We start from the raw sequence: 23968 nt of genomic DNA, 5'->3' as shown, positions 1-23968 counted from the left end.
GGAGGGGGAGGGGGAGGGGAAGGGGAGGGGAGGGCCCCTCTGAAGCAGTGCACAGTGGGGCCCTGATACCAGCAGCTGGTAGGCTGAGGCAGGAAGACTGCTGCCAAGCTGGAGGGCAGCCTGGGCTGAACAGTGAGTTCGAGGCCAGCTAGGGATACAGAATTAGGCCCTGTCTGGAAATAAACAGACAGAACCAGAATGAGGCCAGGGGCGGGGGGCGGAGTGGAGACAGAGACAGGCAGAGACAAAGACAGAGAAACAGAGACAGACAGATACACAGAGATTGATTGCCTGACGCTCACCATACATACAACACACATGTACCTCAAGGACTTTACCCTAACTGTCCAGACCAGGCAGGAAAGGACACCGACAGGAAGTTCCTAAAAGGCCAGAGTCACAGACACTAAAGCAGGAGGAGGAGGTGGGTAACAGAGCAATGGCTGCACAAGGACCACGAACACCACAGAGCTGAACGCAGGATAACGGTGAGGACAGAGTGGGAATGAAAGGTCAGGAGTTCAAGGCCACCCTGACCTTCTCAGTATGTGTGTGTGTGTGTGTGTGAGAGAGAGAGAGAGAGAGAGAGAGAGAAAGAGTGAGTGAGAGAGGGGGGGTGGAATCTTTCTTTTTCTTTAAGAGATTTGTTTTTTTACTTTTAATCATGGTATGGACCTGTGCACAAGACCGTGGGTGCCCTCAGAGGCTAGGAGAGACTTGCAGGCCCCTGGAGCTGAAATCACAGCCATGCAGGCTCCCCAGGGTGGGTGCTAGAAAGCCAAATTCCGCCCTTTGTAGAGCAGCCAGTGCTCTTAACTGGGGTCTCTCCAACCCCAGTGAGGACGATTGTTTTGTTAAGTATATTTCACCACAATTAAAAATAAGTAATTTTTTCTAAATAATTAAAACCATGGAATTTTTAAAAACACTAATATTCACATCATTTTTCAAGAAATGGGACACATTTTTTAAAAAGGAATTTTTAAATGAAAAAGAGAAAATGGGGCCTGGAGAGATGGCTTGGCAGTTATGAGCTCTGGCTGCTCTTGCGGGGACTCTAGGACAAGTGTCTCAATCTGGACCTCCAGTTCCAGGTGCTCCAGCGCCCTCTTCTGGCCTCCAAGGGGACTGCACACACATAGTGCACAGACATGCATGGAGTTTTTGCCTCATAGACAAAAGCAAAGCCGTCAGGAGCACACACTTAAATCCCAGCCCATGGCAGGAGAGGCCCGTGGGTCTCTGTGAGTTAAAGCCAGCCTGGTTTACGTAGAAAGTTCCAGGCCAGCCAAGACAACATAATGAGACTCTGTCTCATAAAAATTAAATAAATAAGCCAATAACAGTAGTGATAAAGTAAAAATTTAAGAGAAAAAGGATGAACTTGTAGGAGTTGAACCCAGGGTCTCACAAATGTCAGGCAAGCAGCTATGCAGCCGTGGAATTCTGGGAACTGGCCCAGTGTGTCAGGCCTTCGACACAGTCGTGAGGACCTGGGTTCAATCCTCAATACCCACAGTCAGGGGCAGCAGCAGACGCCTGTAACCCCAGCTGTGAGGAGGAGGAGACAGCATGAGCCTTGGGATGTGCTGGCCAGCCAGACTAGCTAAATCGATTACCTCCAGACTCAGTGAGACCCTGCCTCAGAAACCAAGGTGGAGAGCAGTTAAGGATGACACCCAGTATTGACCTGTGGGCTCCCCGAGTACATGCACATACAGACACTTTAAAATGCTCAGCCTCACTAGAGATCTGGAATACCAACCGAAGCCCATAAGCACTGTGCTCGCAGCCACTGCACGAACACCAATGGCCTCCTAGCAAGGAGTGATGGAGATGGGCTATGCACAGAGGCCTCCGTGGCCAACGGAAAGCTGGCTATCCACAAACCACCCATAGTGGACACAACACAATATCACACTCTGCAAGAGTGTGCCCTCTACTGGTGGGGTGAAGAAACTACACGGGTACTGAGATAGCCCAGGCAAGCAGACATGTTGGTCACAACACACCTGTGACCTCAACACAAGGGAGGGAGAGGCTGGAAGCCTGCAAGGTCCGGGTTAGTGGGAGAGACCATGTCTCAAGACAAGAGTGCACAGAACCGATTCAAAACTCCTCATCCGTGCACGAGTCCATGGGTGTAAAGGTGGTGTCGTCCACGAATGGGAACTGAGCTTGGCGGCCATCAAGAGGTAAGCCAGTGAATAGACTTGCAACGGACACTCTACAGTAATTAGGGTTCAGCCACAGGCAGCAGGGGTAATTCTCACAGGACAGCAGGACAGGACAATGATTCTACACACAGGCTATCTCTGTAACACATGTCAAAACCGCCCTCATGTTCCTGGCTCTGTCCCTAGGTCAGAATGGCAACAAGCACTTTACACCAGGACCCTGAATGACAGAACCAACTTCTTTTTTTTTTTTAAAGATTTATTTATTGATTATATGTAAGTACACTGTAGCTGTCTTTAGACACTCCAGAAGAGGGAGCCAGATCTCGTTACGGATGGTTGTGAGCCACCATGTGGTTGCTGGGATTTGAACTCTGGACCTTTGGAAGAGCAGTCGGGTGCCCTTACCCACTGAGCCATCTCACCAGCCCCCAGAACCAACTTCTTGTGTGTGTGTGTGTGTGTGTGTGTGTGCATGCGCATGTGTATCTGTATATGTTTATGTTTGTGTCTGTTTGTCTGCATGTGTGCATATGTGGTGTGTGTATGTATCTGCATGTATGTCTGTGTATCTGTCTGTGTCTGCATGTGTCTGTGTATATCTGTATGTGTTTGTCTGTTTGTGTGTCTGTGTGTATATCTGTGTCTCTGTGTCTGAATATGTGTCTGTACGCCTGTGTGGGTATCTGTGTGTGTCTGTGTAGTCTTGTGTTTGCCTGTGTGTGTATCTGTGTGTATCTATGTGTGTGTGTGTATCTGTCTGTCTGTGTGTTGTCTGTCAGTCTGTGTTTTCACCTGCACATGTGGCAGCCAGAAGCTAATTTCCGGTGTCTTCCTTGATCCCTCTCCTTTTTGGTTTTTGGTTGGGTTTGGTTTTTCAGACGCGGTCTCACTGTGCAGCTCTGGCTGGTCCGGAACTTGCTATGCAGACCAGGAAATCTGAGCTCCGCCTACCTCTGCCTTCAGTGCTGGGATTAAAGGCGTGTAGAGCCCATGGCCCACTGATCTTAACTACCTGACCACTGGGATTACAGGCATGAGTCACCTCACCTGGCTCCGAAGTAGGTTTTTGTTTGTTTTTGTGACACAGCTCCCTGCAAACTAGGCAAGAGCTCTACCACAGAGCTCCTCCACCAGAGCTTGGGGAGCACTCTGGAAGAGCAGGGGTAAATGCTGGAGGAGGAGCACCCCTCTATGGAAGCAGAGGAAGGCATCCTCATACTCCTCCCCTCACTGGTCTGAGCCACAAGATGACCTCAACCCACTGAGTCCAGGTGTCTGTGCCTGAAGGAGTGCGCTCTGAGCTTCCTGAACGTCCCCTGATGCAAGGCTGCCGAGCCCTCCCCCACTGGTGCCCCCTCCCTCACGGGCGGAAAAGGGGAATGGGCTAAGGAAGGGAGGTACCACGTGGACCAACACCAGCAGCACAGAGTGGGCACCAGGGGGCTGAGCTGGTGGACGGCACCTCTAGCACCAGCAGACTGGGCATCCCTTGCCAAGTCTGGAAAGAATTCCCCAGACAAGCTGAGGCTTGGGGTGATGCAAGCAGTGGCTGGAGCTGAAAGAACACACGAGGAGCCAAAGCAGACGGGGCTTTACCGGCCCTGCTGAAGAACCTAGAAGTCAGCAGGGACCTGGGGTGGGGGCTCAAAGGGCACAGTGAACAACAAGCTGTGGGCAACAAGAGTCCTCTGCAGAGACGGGTCTCACCCCAAGACGGGAGGGCAGAACACGTGGGGCTCCCTGAACAGTCTGATAGCCACCTGACCACTTCTAAATGTCTGCCTCGACCCCCCACACACACACACACACATCCCACACACACATCCCACAGCGGTGCTAAAACCACAAATGGCAGGCCTCAGGCAGGCGAGGCATTTCAGTCTCCCTGATGAGGTTGGAGCCCTGAGTCTGGTCCCGAGTTCTAATGCCGTGACTTGCACCTGCCCTCTAGGAGCTATGGAGAACAGACCCTGTCCAAGACCAGAATCCTTCGGGCTCAGCAGGACCAAGTGGAGCCTGGGGTCCCTGCCACGCTCGGCTGTACAGGCCGAGCCAGTGACGCCAGGAGGATCTCAGGGGTCCCAGTTCCCAAGCCCTGGGAAGTGACAGAGATGGAGGTGTGGGAAGAAACCAGGCAAGAGGGGTGTTTGTTCTTCTAAGTGGCCTTCTTGTTGTCAAAAACTGGCCCCAGATTGTCTGCTGGAAGCCAAGGGTGTATCTTCCCCTACCGCACCCACTTCTCTGTCACCTTCCTGTCACTCCATAGGCCTACAATGATACACACCTCTGGGCACAGTCCCTCCCTGTGCTGGCAGCAGCCAGGGGCCCCAGGGGACATTCACTTTTTTTCTGCTCTCTCCCACATTCCTCTCTCTTTTCTTCTTCCTTCCTCCCTCCCTCCCTTTCTCCTGTCCTTTTCCCACTTGCCCAAAGAGCTAGGAGACAGAAATTGCCAATAAAACCAGAAACACAAAAAGCCAGACTAAAATCCTGCCCCCGCAGAGCCAATGTTCTGGTAAGGGACACAAATGACAAACCAGAACACCAGAGGCTGGGTAGCTCAGCGGGTGACAGAGCTTAACTTACAAGCCTGACTGCAGTTCAATCCCCAGACCAGGAGAGAAAGATTCCCCGAAAGTCATCCCCAGACCTCCACACGTGCCCTGTGACCTGCAGTGATGCCCACACACGGTGGTAAAAAATGTCAGCACCGGGACGCATCAGAAGTTCAGAACCATCTCGGCTTCGCAGTTAAATCTGAACTCACCCAGCTAAAAGCCTGAGAGAGACGGGCTTTGAGAGAGAAGAAGCGAGTTACACAGAACACAGAGCATGCTGGGCTCAACTGATGCAGAAAACTAAACAGAGGAAGAACAGGAGTCAGAGAAAGCCACACTGGAGCCAGGGACCTTGAGCCAGTGGAAGCTGAGCATAGTGAGAGGTGGGGGCAAGCAGGGCAGAGGGGACAGACAGCAAGTGAGGGGGTGAGGGCTGGCTAGTCACTAAGTGGAGGAGGCTGGTGTAGCCAGAGGGAGGAAGGAGAGTAGACGATGTAGAACCAGGTATGACTGTAGTCGGGGCAGAAGAAGGCTGGTGGCGGTGGGGAGGGCTCAAGGCTCACTCCCACACAGCTGCTGAGGCACACCTCAACCCATGACATCGACTTAGACAAAGCCCTGACACAGCAGTGCAGTGATAGACGCATGCGTGGAGGAAGAGCTGCCTCGGGGCCCTCTGCAGGCCAGGGTCTTCAGGAGCAAGCAGCCAAAGGATGGAGTCCACCCCTGCCCAGAAGAGCAGCTGCTCTGCAGACCCGGTGGCGTCACACTGGCGTGTTCCTGCCTGCTCGCACCACGCCCAGGCACCAGCTGTCTGGCGCATGGCAGCCTCAGCCCTTTAGGTAATCCCCTGCTTGGCCCAAGAACAACCAGGTGATCCCTGTGTCCAACCCTGTCACTTCCAGGGCTGTGGAGCCTTCTACCATGGAGGATAGGAGCCCCCTTGAGGGACAACACTTGACCAGGCCACAGGATGAAGCCATGCTTGGGGCCTGGGGTTTTACCCAGGAGGAGACACACATACACACACACACACACACACACACACACACAGCCAGAGGCAGGTAGATATTCAGAGTTAAAAGGTCCAGTCCCAGCCGGGCAGTGGTGGCACACACCTTTAATCCCAGCACTTGGGAGGCAGAGGCAGGTGGATTTTTGAGTTTGAGGCCAGCCTGGTCTACAGAGTGAGTTCCAGGACAGCCAGAGCTAAAGGTCCAGTCCCTTCACCTCATACATGGGGAAACTGAGGCACAGGAAAGAGTTCTCCTTTGAGTCTCCTGAGGCCTAAGCAATTGTCTTTCCCAGCTTCTTTATTCCCTTAGAGAGAGAGAGAGAGAGAGAGAGACATACAGACAAAGAAAACCCTGTAGTCCTGTAAGGGTGAGTGGCAGGGAATTCGGGAAAGATTGGGCCCCTGGCCAGAAGTGGGTGTGCCAGGGAAGGGGGTGTGGTCTTGGATGGAAAAGCAGAAATGGACCACACTGAGTCAATGCAGTTGGGGCCCAGGTTGACGCGGATCACAGAGGATGGTCTCAGGCAGTCTGGTGTCAACAGACCTGGTACTAGGACCCTGTGGCCCGGGAGGGATGCTCGCAGCTGGAGTGGAGGTCTTACCTCGGAACTTCTTGGGGGGGTTGTCCAGGTCCCCGGCTGCAGGTTCCACCACACAACGGTCATCCACCAGCCTAGGAGATAGAGCAGCTGGGTTAGAGGGAGGGAAGAAACTCATGTCCCTTGGAGCAGGGAACAGCAAATGGGATGAAAAACGACAGACAGACAGACAGACAGGATAATAAAGTTCATACTTCCCAGTCTCAGCTAGGACCCAAGCTAGGGTCTGAAATTCCTTCTTCTAGCCATGGCTGGGAACTGAATCCTGCATCCCTGGAGGGTATCCATCCATGCCCCCTTCCCCACCTTCCCCGTTCATCCAGGTACCCATCTGCCCATACATCCACCCAGGCATCCGTCAATCAATCCATCACCTATACTTGCACCTACCCATACGTGCATCCATCCTTGCAACCACACATCCGTTCATCCACGCACCCACCCGCCCACCCATCTCCCCATTTACCCATCCACCCACATGCCTCGGTCCATCTACCCATCCCTGCACCCACCTGTGTTTCAGGCCCTCCACCCCAGTCTCCAGGAGAGATGATTGTGAACCACTGTCAAGACCAGCTCTAAACTCAGCCCTGTGTAGCAACTGCTCCTGAATTCCTGCCAACTTCCCAGCAAAGAACTGGCCGTTGGCAGCATTTTACCAAGAAGACTGCACATGATTTGCCTGAAGTCACAAAGCAAGTATCAAAGCCCACGCCACTTCTGCACTCTTTGTGTTGGCTAACCAGGCCTTGAGGTGTGACCTCCACAAACTCTCTTCATGATGTAGGATCCTTGCAAAGCCTCCAGTTGATCCCAGCATCCCTGCGTACTTTCATCTCTCCAGATGTGGTCACTGTACCCGGTGATGCCTTCAAACCAACATGTGGCCGCAAGCTATAAACCGTGTGTGTGTGTGTGTGTGTGTGTGTGTGTGTGTGTGTGTGTGTGTGCGCGCGCGCGCGCGCGCGCCAAGCATCCAGGCAAGCACCTTTACCAGCTTGCTGAATTCTATGAGTTTGAGCCGTCTGTAGCAGGTCTCCCATGTTCCCATGTGAATCATGTTATAGGGTCCCTGAATTCTGATAGACAGCTGTCAATCAGAAAAAACAGAGAGAGGCTGGTGACTGGCACCGCGAGTGGGAGGCAGGGGCCCTCAGCCTGTGTCATTGTCGTCTGGCACTAACTCCATGCAGATGGTATTGGAGTTCGGTTGTAACGTAGGCCTCCCCCTGGTGGCCAGCCTGAGGAGCTGGAAGGCTGCCTGATGTTTGCATACACTATTTAATTTTCTAAAACCACTTTGCTACTGTTTCCATTTTGCTAGCAGGGAGCCAGAGCCGGGAAAGGTTAACATCACAGGACTGGACTTGGAAGGCAGGCTGCCCAGTGCTAGCAGGTGCTTCAAAGACCTCCACAGTGACAGATGGAGAAGGGGCCACAGCATCCTCCACCTTCAAGCCTCCAGAGCTCTCTCCCTCCCCATCTGTGCACCTGTCACAAGTCATGCTGGCCACACGAACAGCCCCAGAGGGCTTCTCATGTTCCCTGGTAACACCTACACTCCTGACCAAAGGATCTCTCTTCGAAAATCAAATGCATTGGGAGCAATATCAGCACAGCTGGGCTCCTGTTCTTCCACAGAGGTCATCACACAGTCCCCACCCCAGTCCATGACAACCCTGCTCTTATAAACACTTCAGCTAAAACTTCAAATTAATCCTCAGCCCCTCTCTTCCACCAGCTTCGGCTCTACGGTAGGGTCAAGGCTAGCCCGTGTTATATGAAGAGTCCCTGTCTCGGTGGGTAGAGAGGACTGGGGGTGTATCGCGGTTGGCTGAGTATTTACCCAGCATGCCTGGGTTCAACCCAGCACTGAATCAAACTGGGCACAGTGATGTATATCTGCAATCCTGGCAGGCAGGTAGATGTAGGAGGGTCAGAATTAGGTCATCCTCTGCTACACAGTGAATTCTGGGTCAGCCTGGGCTATGTGAGACCCTGCCTCAGACAACAACAAAAGCTGAATCTAGCCTTCGCTCATCACTTCTGGTGCCAGGCCAGACAGGCCCTTCCACTCTCAGCTGAATGCCACTAACTGTCTCCTCTGCCTCCTCCCCAGCTAGCCTGCTCCCTACAGGAACCAAAGGAAACCAAGGTCTGGGGTGCCCCTGCTTAGCATACTGAGGTCCTGGGCCCCATCGGCAGCATCGGAAACTGGTACAAAAAAATTAAAGCAGAAGTTTAGGCATAGTGACTCGTTCTTTAAATCCCAGCTCTCAGGAGGCAGAGGCAGGTGGATCTCTGAGTTCAAGGCCAGCCTGGTCTACAGAGTGAGTTCCAGGACAGCCAGGGCTACACAGAGGAATCCTGTCTGCTCAGAATCCCCCAGAACCATCAAGCAAACAGGAAGAGGGGACAAGATGGCTCCATGGACAAAGGTGACTGCAGCCACATCTGACTGCCTGAGTTAGATCCACAGGACAGGCATTGTTGGAAAATCAGCTTCCTCAAGTTGTGCCCACATCTGCAGGAACATGCATGTTTCTGACTTTCCCCAGGCCTGCTCTGGTTCAACCCCACTGCCCCCTGCGGGCTCCTTGAAACTCCTAGGGCCCTTCACCCTGCCTCTTCCTCTCCTAGGACTCGCTGCTTCCAGTCACCCTCACTTCCTGCAAGTCTCAGCTCAAAGGACCCAAGCCTACAGAAGACCCATTCCTTTTAAAACTGTAGCCAGGTTTGGTGGCATACACCTCTAATTCCACTTCTTGGGAAGTAGAGGCCGGAGGATCAGGAGTTCCAGGTTATCCCTCACTACATAGTAATCTGAAAGCCAGCCTGGGCTACATAATACAGGGCTACCCCATAAATAAACAATATAATCTGTGCACTGCTTCATGGCAGGCTGCCCTCACCTTCCTTTGTTCTGGTTCCAACCTGGCACTCACTGCCACGATAGATGTGTAGATTCCACAAGGATGGGGGTATGTACTTTGCCCTCTGCATCCCCTGTGCCCAGACCTGCAGAGCAGGCTGCACAGAACGCATACTGAGTAGGTGAAATAATCCATTCTACCAGCAGTGGAGAGAAGAACATAAGACAGAAAGCAGGGTCCCTTACTCAGGGAGTTAAAGTCTCATTGAGAAGACGAGTCACACACGGAGAATAACAAGAGGAAGATAATGCGTTGGCCCCAGCGGAGGGTCCCAGGGTGGTGGGTTTTGTCTGGATTTAGGACGGGAAAGGTCAGAGCGTAACCTATCAGACCAGGTGTGCAAAAGCCCTGGAGCCGCTGAGGTCTTGAATAATGCATAGAATTTCCTGTAAGACATCCATGAATCACAGCAGCTGGCAGGCTCTCGGCAAAGCCAGAAAAGAAGGGACACAGACATTGTGCTGGGGGAGGGGAGAGACACTGACCAGGACCTACAAAAGCCCCTGCCAAGGGTGTCAGAGCCTTCAGAAAACATGGAAGTCACAGAACAGAGGAAGATACAGAGGCGCTTCCCACTGCCTACTCTTGGCTGGTATACAAGGCCTCGTGGGACAGGAGGGAAGGAAACTTAGAATCCCCTTCCCAGGCCTCTGCCCGGCATCCTGGAGACCCTTTCCAGGTCACTCCTACAGGCCATGCAAATAAGCATGCACATGGTTGCCGCCCATGCAAGCCAGCCTGGTCTACACAGGGCTATCTCTCTGTTCCCGCCCTCACTGGCTTAGCCTGACACCCATGTCCACACAGCCTAGGGTCTTCAGAGCAGGGAGGCCACATGGAGCTACTCAGAGAGGAACCAGAGCCACACACGTGCAAAGAGAAGCAGCCCTGAACTACAGGGCACAGAGCCAGCAGCAGCCACGGGAGCAGCTGCCCCTGCCCCCAAAAACATGGAGTCAGAAAGGGGGGCAGGGGGGACTTTCAGGGCACCTCACTGGTTCCATCCAATGACCTTCTGGAGCCTGTCTCAGGGATGAGACCCTGCTGCCTTTCTTTTAAGATTTATTTTATTCATTAGAGAGATGACTCAGTGGCTGCTCTTCCAGAGGACCCAGGTTTGATTCCCAGCTCCCATGTGGTGGCTCACGACCCCAAAGTACCCAATGCCCTCTTCTGGCCTCCATGGGCACCAGGCACACAAGTGCTACACAGACATACATGGGCCAAGCATCCATCCACATACATGAAAATAAGTATTAAAAAATAATAAAAATAGCCGGGCGTGGTAGCGCACGCCTTTAATCCCAGCACTGGGGAGGCAGAGGCAGGCGGATTTCTGAGTTCAAGGCCAGCCTGGTCTACAAAGTGAGTTCCAGGACAGCCAGGGCTAAACAGAGAAACCCTGTCTCGAAAAACCAAAAAAAATAAAAATAAAAAATAAAAAAAATAAAAATGTCAGGCAGTGGTGGTACACACTTTTAATCCCAGTACTCAGGAGGCAGAGGCAGGTGGATCTCTGGGAGTTTGAGGCCAGCCTGGTGTACAGAGTGAGTTCTAGGACAGCCAGGGCTATGCAGAGAAACCCTGTCTCGAAAAACAGAAAGAAAGAAAGAAAGAAAGAAAGAAAGAAAGAAAGAAAGAAAGAAAGAAAGAAAGAAAGAGAGAGAGAGAGAGAAAGAAAGAGAGAAAGAGAAAGGGAGAAAGAAAGAAAGAAAGAAAGAAAGAAAGAAAGAAAGAAAGAAAGAAAGAAAGAAAGAGGGGCTGGTGAGATGGCTCAGTGGGTAAGAGCACTGACTGCTCTTCTGAAGGTCATGAGTTCAAATCCCAGCAACCACATGGTGGCTCACAACCATCTGTAATGGGATCTGATGCCCTCTTCTCATGTGTCTGAAGACAGCTACAGTGTACTTATGTATAATAATAAATAAATCTTAAAAAAAAAAAAAAAGAAAGAAAAAAGAGAGAGAGCCGGGTGGTGGTGGTGGCGGCGGCGGCAGTGCACGCCTTTAATTCCAGCACTTGGGAGGCAGAGACAGGCAGATTTCTGAGTTCGAGGCCGGCCTGGTCTACAAAGTGAGTTCCAGGACAGCCAGGGCTACACAGAGAAACCCTGTCTCGAAAAACCAAAAAAAGAAAAAAAGAAAGAGAGAAAGGAAAAAGAAACAAAAAGTAATAATAAACTCATGTGTATGTGTAAGCGAATGTCACGTATGTCATATGTGCAGATGCCTGTGGAGCCCACAGGGGACATTAAGCCTTGGAGGAGGTTGTGAGCCTCCCTGTACTCCCGCTGAAAACTAAGTTCCCATCCTCTGTCCTCGGCAAAAGGAATATTTGCTCTTAACCACTGCTGAGCCCTCTCTCCACTCTAGTCATGCCCCTTTTGTTGAAATAGCGTCTACAGGATCCAGGGCACCCCAACATGTCTCTCAAGTCTCCCTTCTACCATTCCTGAGCATTACAACTGAAGCAGCCCTGACCATGCTGTGTGACCTGATGAGGTGTCGGGGCGGGGAGGGATACCATTAACAGATAATGGGAAAGCCCTTATCAGATGGGCTGCCAGGGAAACTGGGGACCAGAGACAGGCCTGAAGACACCAGACAGGTAAGTTACGGTGACAGCCTAGAAAAGTGTCCCCGGATTGCCAGCTGGGCCTTAGTCCCACAGACCCCACCCAGCCGCAAAGTGAAACTCCCTACATCCAACCACCCACTATCACCAAGGGAGGTGAGCACTGCCTCGTCCCGGCCTGCCTCAGCAGCTATGGCTGGAACACTGAGCCTGGGCCAGATGCCCAGGGCGGGTGGAAACCCACAAAGGCACCCCTACTCCTCCCCACCCAGTGGGACCGCATCTCTGGGTGTAGCTTTCCTATCCTCTCCCAGGTGGACAGCCACGTGTGCACACCTGGCATCCGAACCCAAGCCAACTCTAAACACACCCCCCTCAGGTCTTACCCTCCACTAGGGTCCCTCCGTCTGAGGTCCCACTGTGCACCCTGGTCTTATTGTCAGTTCCCCTCATCTGCTCTGAAGAGCCTCACCCAAAGGCAGGAGCCACCTGGGCCACACAGCTAGTCAAGACACATGACGGCCCTGCCCCACAGCCAGGCTCAACAAAGCTTCTGTGGGATCCATGATATGCTGGGTGTGACCTATTCTCAGGGAGCCCATGCCCACCCTGCTAAATGCCCAGGGCATAGGATCATCCTGCCCACCAGGCCCCAGCCACACAGAAGCCCTAAATACAGGCCCTATGGCTAGCCTGCGCTACACAGCACAGGATGGAGGGATGGGGATCCTAGCAGGAGGAGCCCAAGGGAGAAACCAGCTTGCTCTGGAAAGCCATGAAGTCTCCCCTGGAATGTTCAAGGAGTCTGCACCCCACGACCTTGCACGACCTTGGGCTAAGAGAGGAAGATTGCATCCCAAGACCTGTGTGCGTGGCCCACTTGGCGCACAGTGGACTTTGAGACCCAGGTAGAGCCATGGGAAAGGCACTGGGGTAGGTTGGAGCTGGCTGGAGATTAGATAAGGAGACGGAAAGGCTCTAGATAAAAGCGGGGACTTCTGGGGAACCTGACTCAAAACCTACACCAACCAGCTTGGCCACCAATAGCATGGGACAGCAGGAAATCCCCAAGAGTCCCCCTTCATCCACACTGGCCCTGGGAAAGAGAACTATAACAAGTCCTGCACATGAGAGTATGCACAGTGGCTGTTCCCAGCCCAGGTCTCCTGACCTCAGCCAGTGACCCTGGGGAAGCCCTGCCAGTAGGCTATCTAAGACCAGAGGGAGGAGTTAGAAGGGTCGGAGAGGTCTGCACCTGCTGATAGGATCTGAATGTTAGAAAAAGAACCCAGGCTCATTGGCTAGGCTCTCCGGCTGTCATATCCAAAAAGCACCCCTTTCTTACCTATGCCTTTCTGCACCAAGAAGCCACCCGTGGCATCCGATGAGCCAGGCAGCCTATGGGACATACAGAATTCAATAGCAGCATAGCCCATGGCTTCTAGGAGCTCAGGAGCAAGAGGGAACAATAAGATCTTGGCCTCAGTGAGGGAAACAAAGATGACAGAGCTTGGTCCAGCAGCCCAGGTGCCAGCTCTGAGAGCTCTGCCCGAAGGCCTGGGTTCCTGGCTCAGGATCAGGTGGGCAGCTGTGTGCACGGAAAGACACATCTATAAGGGCTAAGGAGAAGAGAGACAAGGGGCAGGCAGTGGAAGAAGTAAGAAGGGATCGCTGTGCAGGAAAGATCCTTGGGTGCAGCCTTCCTCTCTTAGACCAAGGTTGTGGGGTGTAGACTCCTTGAGAATTCCAGGGGAGACTTCATGGCTTTCCAGAGCAAGCTAGTTCCTCCCTTGGGCTTCTCCTCCTAGGATCCCTATCCCTCCATCCAGTGCTGTGTAGCGCAGACTAGCCACAGGGCCTTCCTAGCCCTTCAGGCCTGCGATCTGTCACTCAGACGCAATGCTCCGCTCCCCCCACAGTGACCAAGGCTGAGGAGCCTCAGCAGGGCAGAACTTCAGGCCCAGCACCCCACCTCCAGACTACCTCAAAATTCTCAGGGAAACTGAGTGGGTGACATGGAGTCCCCAAAACAGAAGCTGAGGACCAGACATCAAGTGGGAAAGCAAGAGCAGGGAACAAGCCCTGGATTTGGATACAAGGCTTCAGAGGCCAAACACTGGCCATGTTGGACCATGAAGTCCAAGGCACAGTGAGGCCACTGGGCTACAGACTGAGCACATAGGATGCTGTTAGGGGCCGGCACTGTGGGAACACGCAAGCTTGCTTCTTTCTTTTGAGAAATGGTCTCACTATATAGCCCTGGCTGGCCTGGAACTCACAGAAATCCACCTGCTTCTGCCTCTTGAGTGCTGGGATTAAATGCATACACAGATGGATTTGGAGATTTGTTTGTTTGTTCCTTTGTTTGTTTAAGACAGGGTCTCTTGTAACACAGACTAGCCAAAAACAACCTAGGCAGCTGAGGCTGACCTAAAACCCATAATCTTCCTGCCTCTGTCTCACAAGTGCTGGGTCTACAGGTGTGGGCCTGCCACCATGGATACAGGGCTTCATGCATGCCAGCTAAGCATTCCCCCCTAGTTGAGCCCCACTCCCCAGTCCCCAGTGGCCCCTACAGGTATCTTTTCCTGAAATGTAGATGATTCAAGAGATTCAAGGGTCAGCAGAGCCTATAGCGATTGACTGGTCTGTGACCACAGCCATAGCCATCCCTATCATTACCCAGAGAGATATTTGATTCTCCTCTTCTGCACCCATGTCACCAAGAAGTGTCCTATTGAACACCTGGAGACTGGCTGCAGCAAACACCACAAAGAGGAAGGGCTGATGGCCAGCTGACAGGGAGAGATGAGGGCCAAGATTTGCTAACCAAATAAACACCTGCTGCAGCTGGGGCTGAGATTTGTGTTTGCTGACCCTCAGCTCTGCCCACCTGCCAGCCGAGAGCCTCTGTACAGATGAGATCAGGCAGCGAGTCCCTCCTGTCACCTCGAGGACAAGCCCCAGTAACAGGAGTGCTACTTGGCCAACACCCTCCACCACTTAGGGGGACAACAGCGGACTCCACCAACTCCTCTCTTGCAGGCCCTGTGGCCTCCTCTGGTTCCTATCCCAGGCTCTCAAGTGTTGGGAAGCTCGGTGCCAACGCGGAGCAGCCTGGCCCTGGGATAGGCAGCCTGCCCACTCTTGGGGCCTCAGAGCTCACACACCCACCCGGAGATGAAGCAGAAGAAATTCTTCTCCCTCCCTCCCCCCCACCCCAGCCCCTGTTCTCAGGGAGGGGCCCCAGCTGTACATTCGATGCAGTCTAGAGGGCAGGGCTGGAAGTGGCCAGCCACACGGAGATCCCAGCTGTGTTGTGTGTACAAGATTATCGAAACCCAGAAACCTGCCCCCAGGCTGAGAGCAGAAAGCTGGTGTGTCCCCACCCTGCGACCCAGCTTCTCTCCCCACCCCCAACTCAAGCCACCACCCATCAGGCCAAGCTAGGGAGGGGACACAGGGTCAAGAATGTAGGGCAAGGCAGTGTGTGGGCAGCTGACTGAAGCAGGATTCAAGGCCAAATTGCTGGATTCAGCCTGAGACCCTAGAGTCCTGAGGCAGAAGGCAAGACTGGTTCTGTCCCCTGCAAACCCCTATGGTGCCCCTCTCTCTGTTCGAGTCACAACACAGGGACATCACACCCATGTGCCGCTCCACACCCAACCAAGAGGGTGGAGGCTCTCATTCCCACCAGCGAGCAACACTCATAAGCATGTGACATGAACTGGGTCAGACCCTCTGTGGCACAGTCCTGCCTCCACCAGCAGGCAGAAAGCATGGCCTGAACCTGGGAGCCAACGCTAGGCGAAAAGTAGGCCTTGCCTTCTCTGATTTCCACCCCAACAACTAACCAGGCGTCTGGACCTGTGAGCTTCAGGATGCTGGGGCAGAAGTCTGAAGTTTGCCAGGCAGCTCGCATAGCGGGCAGGTACCAGGAGTGCTTTCGTGAGTCACAGAGCCTGCTACCATGTGATTCTGTGCCACCATGCCACCACAACAGGGTGTCAGCTCAGGAGAGGGCAGACATGTCCTCCAGACAGGACACAAACAGGGGCTCAGCTTGGCTTGTTTGTAAAGGCTTCTGTGAGTGCTTACAAGGCTGGTGGCCCAAAAAAGACATCCCTTAGCCACAGCAGTGCCGCCACAGACATTACTTGAGCTGTTTTGTATTTCCTCCAGGAAACATATTATGTTGTTGTTGCCGTTGTTGTTGTTGTTGTTGTTTTAAATCAGGAAAAAAACACAAGTTTTCAAAACCTGAGTCTGCAAGCACGGGACTAGCTGAGGCTAACCCACTGCCTAGGGCTAAAGAACACAAGTGTAGCACCTCCTTCCACTGACGTCACAATTAAGCAAAAACCAATCTCAAGCACACCTGGCAGGCAAGGCTCCCAAGCTCTACAACATACTAGGACTCCGTCCAGAAACGATACCTGGCACCTAGTAGGTATTTCATGAAAGTTTGCTGACTGACTCAGGCCGATCAAGCAGACAGGCTTCCTCACAGCCTGCTTAGGGACCCAAGCCCTGGTTACATGTGCTAAGGAGACTGAGCAGGACAGCACATACCTGTAACCCCATCCTGTGGGTCCCCAAGGCAAGAAGAACCACAGTTTTGAAGTCAGCCAGGGTTACAAAGCAAGGCTGTCTCAAAAGCCCAGAAAGCCTAGTCTAGGAGGGGGGTCTCGCCTTTGCTACACTCTTCAGTGATACAATCCAGAAAAGGCTTCAAAAAAAATAATAATGCATACATGAGTTTAAAAAAATAATAAATTAACTTCAGGAGTCTTAAGACAATAGTCGGTGCTCTCCAGAGCTGAGTATCTGGAACTGGGAGATGTGCAATACAGTGCTAGAAGCTGAACCCAGACCTTCAGCAAGCAACAAGCTACATCTCCAGCCCTCTCTTCTGAGTATCACCGAGTCACTTTGGTTGCCCTTAAACTTCCTCTGTAGCCCAGACAGATCTTGACTTTGCAAGCTTCCTCTCAGCCTCCTGAGTAGCTAGGCTGGCAGACCTGGGCCACACACCCAATGGGGAACTACATTTTGCTCTCTTTGTTTGCTTGTTTTATATTAGCTAGTAAATTTTTTTTTAGGATACCCTACATCCAAGACATTCCTAGGTACAGCTTGAGCACCTTAGAAGAAGGTACAGGATAGGTCTGAAGAGAGGGCTCAGCAGTTAAAACTATGTATGACTCTTTATAAAGGACCCCAGTTCAGTTCACAGCACTCATATTAAGAGTGCTCAGAGTCACCTCTAACTCCAGCACCGGGGACTCAGCGCCCCCTTCTGGTCTCCATGAGTACCTGCACTTACATGCACACACAGAGGCAGGCAGATCTGAGTTCGTGGCCAGCCTGGTCTACAAAGTGAGCTCCAGGACAGCCAGGGCTATACCGAGAAACCCTGTCTCAAAAAAATCAAAGAGAGAGAGAGAGAGAGAGAGAGAGAGAGAGAGAGAGAGAGAGAATGAATACACAGGATGCACTGGAGATGTGATTCCTCTGGTGGAGCCCTAGGTTTGATCCCAGCAGGGGGGCGGGGGGGGGGGGAAGTTACTCTGAGCAGAGTTGTGGAAATATTCAGTTAGTGATGGAGTAGGAGCCAGAGAGTATGCTCCTGAGGCTCCTGGACCAGGGATCCTCATCTGGGAAACCAAGGCTTCCCACACTTCACCCCATACTTAGGGTCTTCACCTCCAGCGCCGACCCTCCCAAGATAGATAAGGACAGAAGGACAGAGAATGCCACAGGAGAGGCCGGGGTCCTCTTGATCCTGTGTGCTGACTGCCCATGGTAGGATGACCCAGGTCCAGGGGTGCACATCCCCCTCAAAAGTGATCCCAGGCCTACTAAGGGCAGCAAAGTCTCCCTGACAGATACTTCTTCAAAACTGAGTTCACCTGCACCCCCAACTCAATTCCTGGGGATCTGCAGCCACTCCGGGGACACTAAAAGGTCTCCAGGGGACCAGATGGGACCTAACAGGTCCACTCTGCGTTCGTTCCTGTGAGGGAGAGCTGGCCACAAGCCACAACAACCTTCCCCCCTCTTCCTCCCCAATCTGCAGTGCCAGCTCTGGCCTCTTATGCCTCCACCTGGGTGAGGGGTGAGGCCAGCCTCGGCCACGCTTCCCTGCCAAGAACAGGTGTAGGCCTGCTAGATCCACTCCCCAGACCCCTCCCAGCCTCCCAACCCAGTTAATATACAATCTTCACGGGACCTCTAATTACCTGAGAGGCTTTGACTGGCTGTCTCCTTAAGTGCTCTGGCTTCAAGCCTCAAGCTGCTACACCTCTCAACTCAACCAGAGCCCCCTCCAATCTCCCCAGCTGGACAAGCCTTCCGCCCACTAAGGCTGCCTGTCTTCAACAAATTCTCTGACTGAATGCCAGACACTGGGCACCGGGATGGGCCAGACGCTCCACCACACCAGGCCCAGAGTTCACGACCCCGGGCACCAACAGCCCCAGGAAAGGCTGCGGGAGCAGAGTTAAGGGTGAGAGGCAGGCAGACTTGAGTAAGAAGAGCAGAGCCATAGAGCCATGCTCCTGGCCCTGGGGACTGTAATTATAATGCAGCATCGAAGGCTGAGGGTGTAGCTCAGAGGCAGTGCACAGGAACCGTACCTATATGTACGGTTAGCATGCCTCAAACCAGGGTCCCGCTCCCAGCGCTGCAGAAAGGAAACAGAAGCATGGAGATTTGGTTCAGTCAGAGAGTGTGCAGTCTCTTAGACTCTATCTATGTGTCTACCAAGCTTGACCTTTTGTTTGTTTGTTTGTTTGTTTGTTTATCTGCCTTGTTTTTTTTTTTTTTAAGACAAGTACCTTCGCAGCCCAGGCTAACCTTCAACTCCTTATATAGCAGAGGCTAACCCTTCAATTTTGCCCTTCAATTAGTGATCCACCAACCACCGCCTCCCAAGTGCTGGGATTACAGACCCCACTCCACAGGATCTACAGAATGCCTAAGGGACATGGTAAACGAACTGTCAATCCCTCTTCATCAGCTCTAAGCAAGAAGCAGGAAGCCCACGCCCACACATTCCCCATACAGTGCAGCCTCCATAGTCAACTCTGACTATAGGATGGGCACGGCTAGTTCACCAACTCTGCAAGCCTGCAGCATTAGCTGGGCCTCCAGGGAGCCCTCAGAGCCTGGTTTGCACCAAAGAAGAGTTTGAAAAAAAAAAACGGTCACAGAAAACAAAAAAACCAAAACAGGATTAATTCTGCCCTGGAAGGTGGGGTCTCAGCTCTTTCAAAAGAGACTACTTGGGGCCAGGTCTCAGGGGGTGGGGCAGATTTACTCAGGGAGTCACAGGGGAGCAAAGGTAAGAGACCAGGGGGAGGTTCCAGGAAGCACACCTGAACTTCTAGTGTATGAGAAAATGAGGTGAACAAAGATGAGGTCGAGGCCTGCACACTGGGACCAGGCTGGGAAAGCACCTGCCAGTTTTCGAGGGAGAGTGGGGGCTGGTACATAGGAAGGAGTAGCCTGGGGTCAAGGGCTCTCAGATGTCCCTGAGATCTGCCCTACGGTACAGGTGGACTAAAAATAGCAGCTCCTGAGGCAAGAAGGACCAAGAGGAAGAAAGTGTCCTGAGAACAGGGAGCTGGAGACGTGGATCAGTGCTTTAGAGCGTCGGCCTCTCTAGCACTGGACCGGGGTTCATCCCCAACACCCACAAGGTGGCTCACACCCTTCCCTTCTATAACTGCAGTCTCAGGAGAGCCAATGCGCTCTCTGGCCTGTAAAGCCACGCAGCACCCACATGGTACACAGACATACATGCCCGCAAAACACATACACATGAGAGAGAGAGAGAGAGAGAGAGAGTGCAGAGGGATTCCCAGACAAGTAGGCTGCCTGGGGACAGGAAAAGGGACCTTAGATCCTTTTCTTGGCTCTGTCAATCCTCAAGGTGCTTAAATAGCATCTACCCTGTGCTCAGCCCTGAGCCAGACACATCAACAAAATGTGACTACTCCTTCTGAGTATCTGCAGAGTTGGGGGAATTGGGGCTCCCACCTTTGGCTTTGCCACTCCCTCCCCAACACACACCCCGTCCCAAGACAGCATGTTTAGTGCTGACTGTGCAGCTCCCCTGTAGCTCCCCAAGAAGGGCCCTGCCTGGCAGGGCTCTGAGCCAGGCCTGCAAAGATGCTGGCCCAGACGAGGCTCCACCCCTCTACTCTGGGCAACTTCAGAAGAGAAATCTGATGGGGAGATGTGTGTGTAGGAATTTCCATCTGACCCGGGAGGTGTGTAGGAGAGCCTGGAGGATGCTTGGAGAAGAGAGGGATGCTGGAACTCCCATCTCAGCCTCCTCAGGCAGAGAGGCTCTGGAGGTTTCTCCTCCCGACAGCAATTTGAATTCCAACCACCAAGAGGAGAGAGCAAGGGAGCCAGGAGCCTCCCACCTGCAGGGCTAACTTTGAAAGAATTCCTGACACACTTCCAAAGCCCCCAGAGAGGAGTCACCCTCCCAGCAGCTGGATGGTGCTGACAACGTGAGACACCAGAATATTAGCCACCACCACCCCACCCGCCCGAAAATGGGGCAAAAAGACCAGATCCGGGCTTGTGCGCTCCCTCCATCCCTGCAGCAACGAGGTACCCAGGATCTATCCAAAAAGAAACCAGGATTCTAACCTCTCCCAGCTACCGGCCTGGCTCCAGCATGGGATGGAATCAATTCCCTGCTTACCCAGCCCAGACCCCGGGGGGTGACAGCCAGAATTAATTAATGTTTGTAAAGTGCTCTAGAGAACCTGGGACCAGGGACCCAGGGGCGCCAGAGTAGCTACACAGGAAATTGACAGGGAGGGGGTGGCGGTGAGAGGGGGGCCAGCTGGCCAAGACCTGGACTGCCTGGACAGGGAGGGTAAAGAAAACACTCTGAAGAGGAGATAGGGCACAAGGAGAGTGAAAAGATGCTACCTCTCCAAATAAATAAATTAATGATTAATTAAATAATTAAATAAATCGATTCAAGATGAGGCTATAGAGGTGAATGCCAGGCTTCAGGCTGAGCCAACCCTAGCACCCCACCCCGAATCCCAAACAAGAACACCCAGGCCCTCTCCAACTCAGGCCCCAGCCACCTGCACAACCCGAGGACCACTTGCAGAGGAAGTCCGAACCCCTCAGCCATGAGTTAAGAAAAAGTGTGCCAGAAGTGGCGGGCTTCGTGGGCGCTGACGCCTTCTAGAACTCCCCAGGGCACCCGATTACTACCTGAGCAAACAACGCACTTCCTTTCTCTAAGAGAGGGGTGCCAGCGTCCCCTCGCTTCTGGAGACTAGGCTGTCCAAGCAAGCCTCTATCAAGGGCTCAGGGAACTGAACATTGGGAGACAAGCAGCTGGTACCGTGGTCCCGATGCCCCTCTCTTTGCCCTAGGCTCACTCACCCCAAAGTGCTGATGAAACCATTGACGGAGCCCTCGGCGTACAGGGACACAATGTCCCCGATGTGAAGAAAGCTGGACATTTCATTCATGGCTTCGGCCCTCCGGGGCTCGAGGCGGCGAGGTCGCCCAGAAGCGAGCTGCCAGGCTCGGTGCAGAGGACTGAGGCGCGCTGGGCGGAGAGGGGCGCAGTGCCACCTCGCAGCCCGGCGACTCGGACGATCGGGACGGCCGGAGTAGGCTGGCTGCCACCAGAGAGCGAGGAGGCGCGGCGCGACCCGGGTCCGGGTGAGGAGGTGCCCGCGTCTCTGCGCGCTCGCAGCCCTCCAGCCCGGCCCGGCCCGCGCGTACCTGCAGCGGGGAAGGAGCAGGAAGTCTGGGGCCGCCACACACATGCAAATCCCGCCTGGGAGGCGGGGAGGCCACACCCCACCCCGCCCCCGCCGCGGCTCCCACGTGCACCCGCGCCCCAGGCTCGGCCTCTTCTACACCAAGCGCGTGCACGCCTGCACCCCCCAAAGCGCCCAGCTTGCCACCGGACGACCCCCAGGCTCTAGGGCGTTCTCTAGACGGCTTGTCCACCAGCACCGCGCTGCACTTCGGGGCTCTCCACCCTCGGAGATCCCCAGCTCGCCTAGCCTGCGGCCCACGCGTGGCTGAACACACCGGGAACTTGGCCACGGTCACCCTGCGGCAACCGCGCCCAGCTGAGAACCGTCTTGCGCCTGGATGCGCGCTCAAGCCCTTAGCGTTGCAAATCAGGATTCATTTCTCTCAACATGAAAAGTCTTTTCATTGCACAATAGAAAGTGCTTTGGCTTGGAGGGAAATGAAGCAATGGGGTGGGTTTGGGTTTTGTTGTTTTTTTAATTGTCCTTGTTGGGGTTTTTTTCTCTCTCGCTTTCTCCCCACATTCCTGTGTACAAAGAGATCCAACTTCCGAATCAGTTCGGCCGCTCCCTCTCCAGGAGGAATTGGCTCCATTTTCCCTTGGCTCCTTCTGTCTTTGCTTTAAAATAAATAAATAATACTGGGAGGGGGAGAGCATTACCTCCTCTAGTTAATAGTGCACCCCAGCGCCCACTGAAACAAGTTCTCGTAGCGGACCCTTGCTCACAAAGTTCAGCCCTCAAACTCATCGCCAAGTGGACTACTTTCTGTTCTGCGCCACGGAGGCTGGGCGTTTGCTTCCTCTTAGTGCTTTGGTTTGAACTCCTGAGATAAGAACTACCCCCCCCCCCTTCGCCGCCACCATCCCCCTTTGGTCACCTTTGCTCCCTCCCACCCGGCCCCCCTTATTTCCTGAGGGGCGGGAATGGGGGCGTTTGTCCCTGGGAGAAAAGGAGGAGGGGACTGGAGACAGAAGCAGGAAGAGACCCAGGAGGGGTGGAGACAGCCGCCAGCCGTGAGACAGCTGCTGACCTGCACCGAGAATTCTTGAGTGCAGGGGATTTTTACCAAGACCCTTAGAACTGGTGGTTGTGGTTAGCCAAGCCTTTAATGGGGAAGTAGAGGCAGGAGGACTGGGAGTTAAAGGTCGGATAGTAAGTTCGAGGTTTACCTAGGGCACGTGAGAGCCTGCCTCAAATAAATATAAGAATGGGCTGGAGAGATGGCTGAGTGGTTAAGAGCATTGCCTGTTTGCTCTTCCAGAGGATCCAAGTTCAATTCCCACCACCCACACGGCAACTCATAACTGTCTGTAACTCCAGTTCCAGGGGGTCTGATGGTCTCACACAGACATACATGCAGGTAAAGCATCAATGCACATAAAATAAAAATTAATTAATTAATTAAAAAAAATCAAAACAGGGCCTGACGAGGTGGCTGAGCAGTTAAGAGCACTGGCTTCTCTTCCAGAGAACAGGGGTCTGATTCCCGGCACCCACGTGGCAGCTCACAACCACCAGTAATTCCTCTGCAGGCACTGGGGACATCCCTGGTGCCAGATATACAAGCAAGCAAAGCACCCACACACATAAAATAAATAAATAAACCAAAGTCCATAAAGACCCCCCAAGAACATGGATCACGTGAACTCCAGGATGTCTGAGTCCCTATTCACTAGTGCCCAGGGTCACACGAATTCTACATCTGGCCCAGACCTCACACCTTATTCTCCATAATATATCCAAAACAATATATCCAAAACAATATTGTTACAATGCTTTGAATGTTTGTCTTTACTAGGTTGTCTTTTTTTTTTTTTTTTTTTTTTTTTTTTTTTAGGGTTTCTCTGTGTAGCCCTGGCTGTCCTGGAACTCACTCTGTACATCAGGCTGGCCTCGAACACAGAAATCCTCTGCTTCCCAAGTGCTGGGATTAAAGGCGTGTGCCACCACTGCCCAGCTAGGCTGCTTTTTTTTTTTTTTAAAACAAAAATCAACGTCCCATGCAGTAAAGACTTCTAGCACTGATCTTCCTGCATGTACCACCGTGATAGGAAAACCCAGGGCTCCATGCATGGTAGGCATCCTACCAACTGAGTGACATCCCCAACCCTAAAAAATGTATGGTCCTCCTTTGCTTGCTATGCTGAGATAAAACACCATTACCAAGAAGCGATCTGGGAGCCGGGCGTGGTAGTACACGCCTTTAATCCCAGCACTCGGGAGGCAGAGGCAGGCGGATTTCTGAGTTCAAGGCCAGCTTGGTCTACAAAGTGAGTTCCAGGACAGCCAGGGCT

The 23968-nt window shown here is 53.0% G+C and overlaps 1 protein-coding gene across 1 annotated transcript in view; it reads right to left on the bottom strand.

The window, feature by feature from the left end:
- Itpr3 (inositol 1,4,5-trisphosphate receptor type 3) overlaps nucleotides 1-21654 on the bottom strand; it is a 63941-nt gene extending 42287 nt beyond the window's left edge. Inside the window, exons 1-2 of the mRNA XM_021185743.2 lie at nucleotides 21286-21654; nucleotides 6356-6426 (exon numbers count right to left, since the gene is read on the bottom strand). Of these exons, the coding sequence (XP_021041402.1) occupies nucleotides 6356-6426; nucleotides 21286-21374 (160 nt within the window). The 5' untranslated portion in view covers nucleotides 21375-21654. The remainder of the gene's footprint in view (nucleotides 1-6355; nucleotides 6427-21285) is intronic.
- Nucleotides 21655-23968: the final 2314 nt, after the last annotated feature.

The sequence above is a fragment of the Mus caroli genome, chromosome 17 (genome assembly GCF_900094665.2).
Source record: "Mus caroli chromosome 17, CAROLI_EIJ_v1.1, whole genome shotgun sequence".
NCBI lineage: Eukaryota > Metazoa > Chordata > Mammalia > Rodentia > Muridae > Mus > Mus caroli.
Note: the sequence above shows the minus strand (reverse complement) of the source record. Positions and strands in the feature narration are given on the sequence as shown.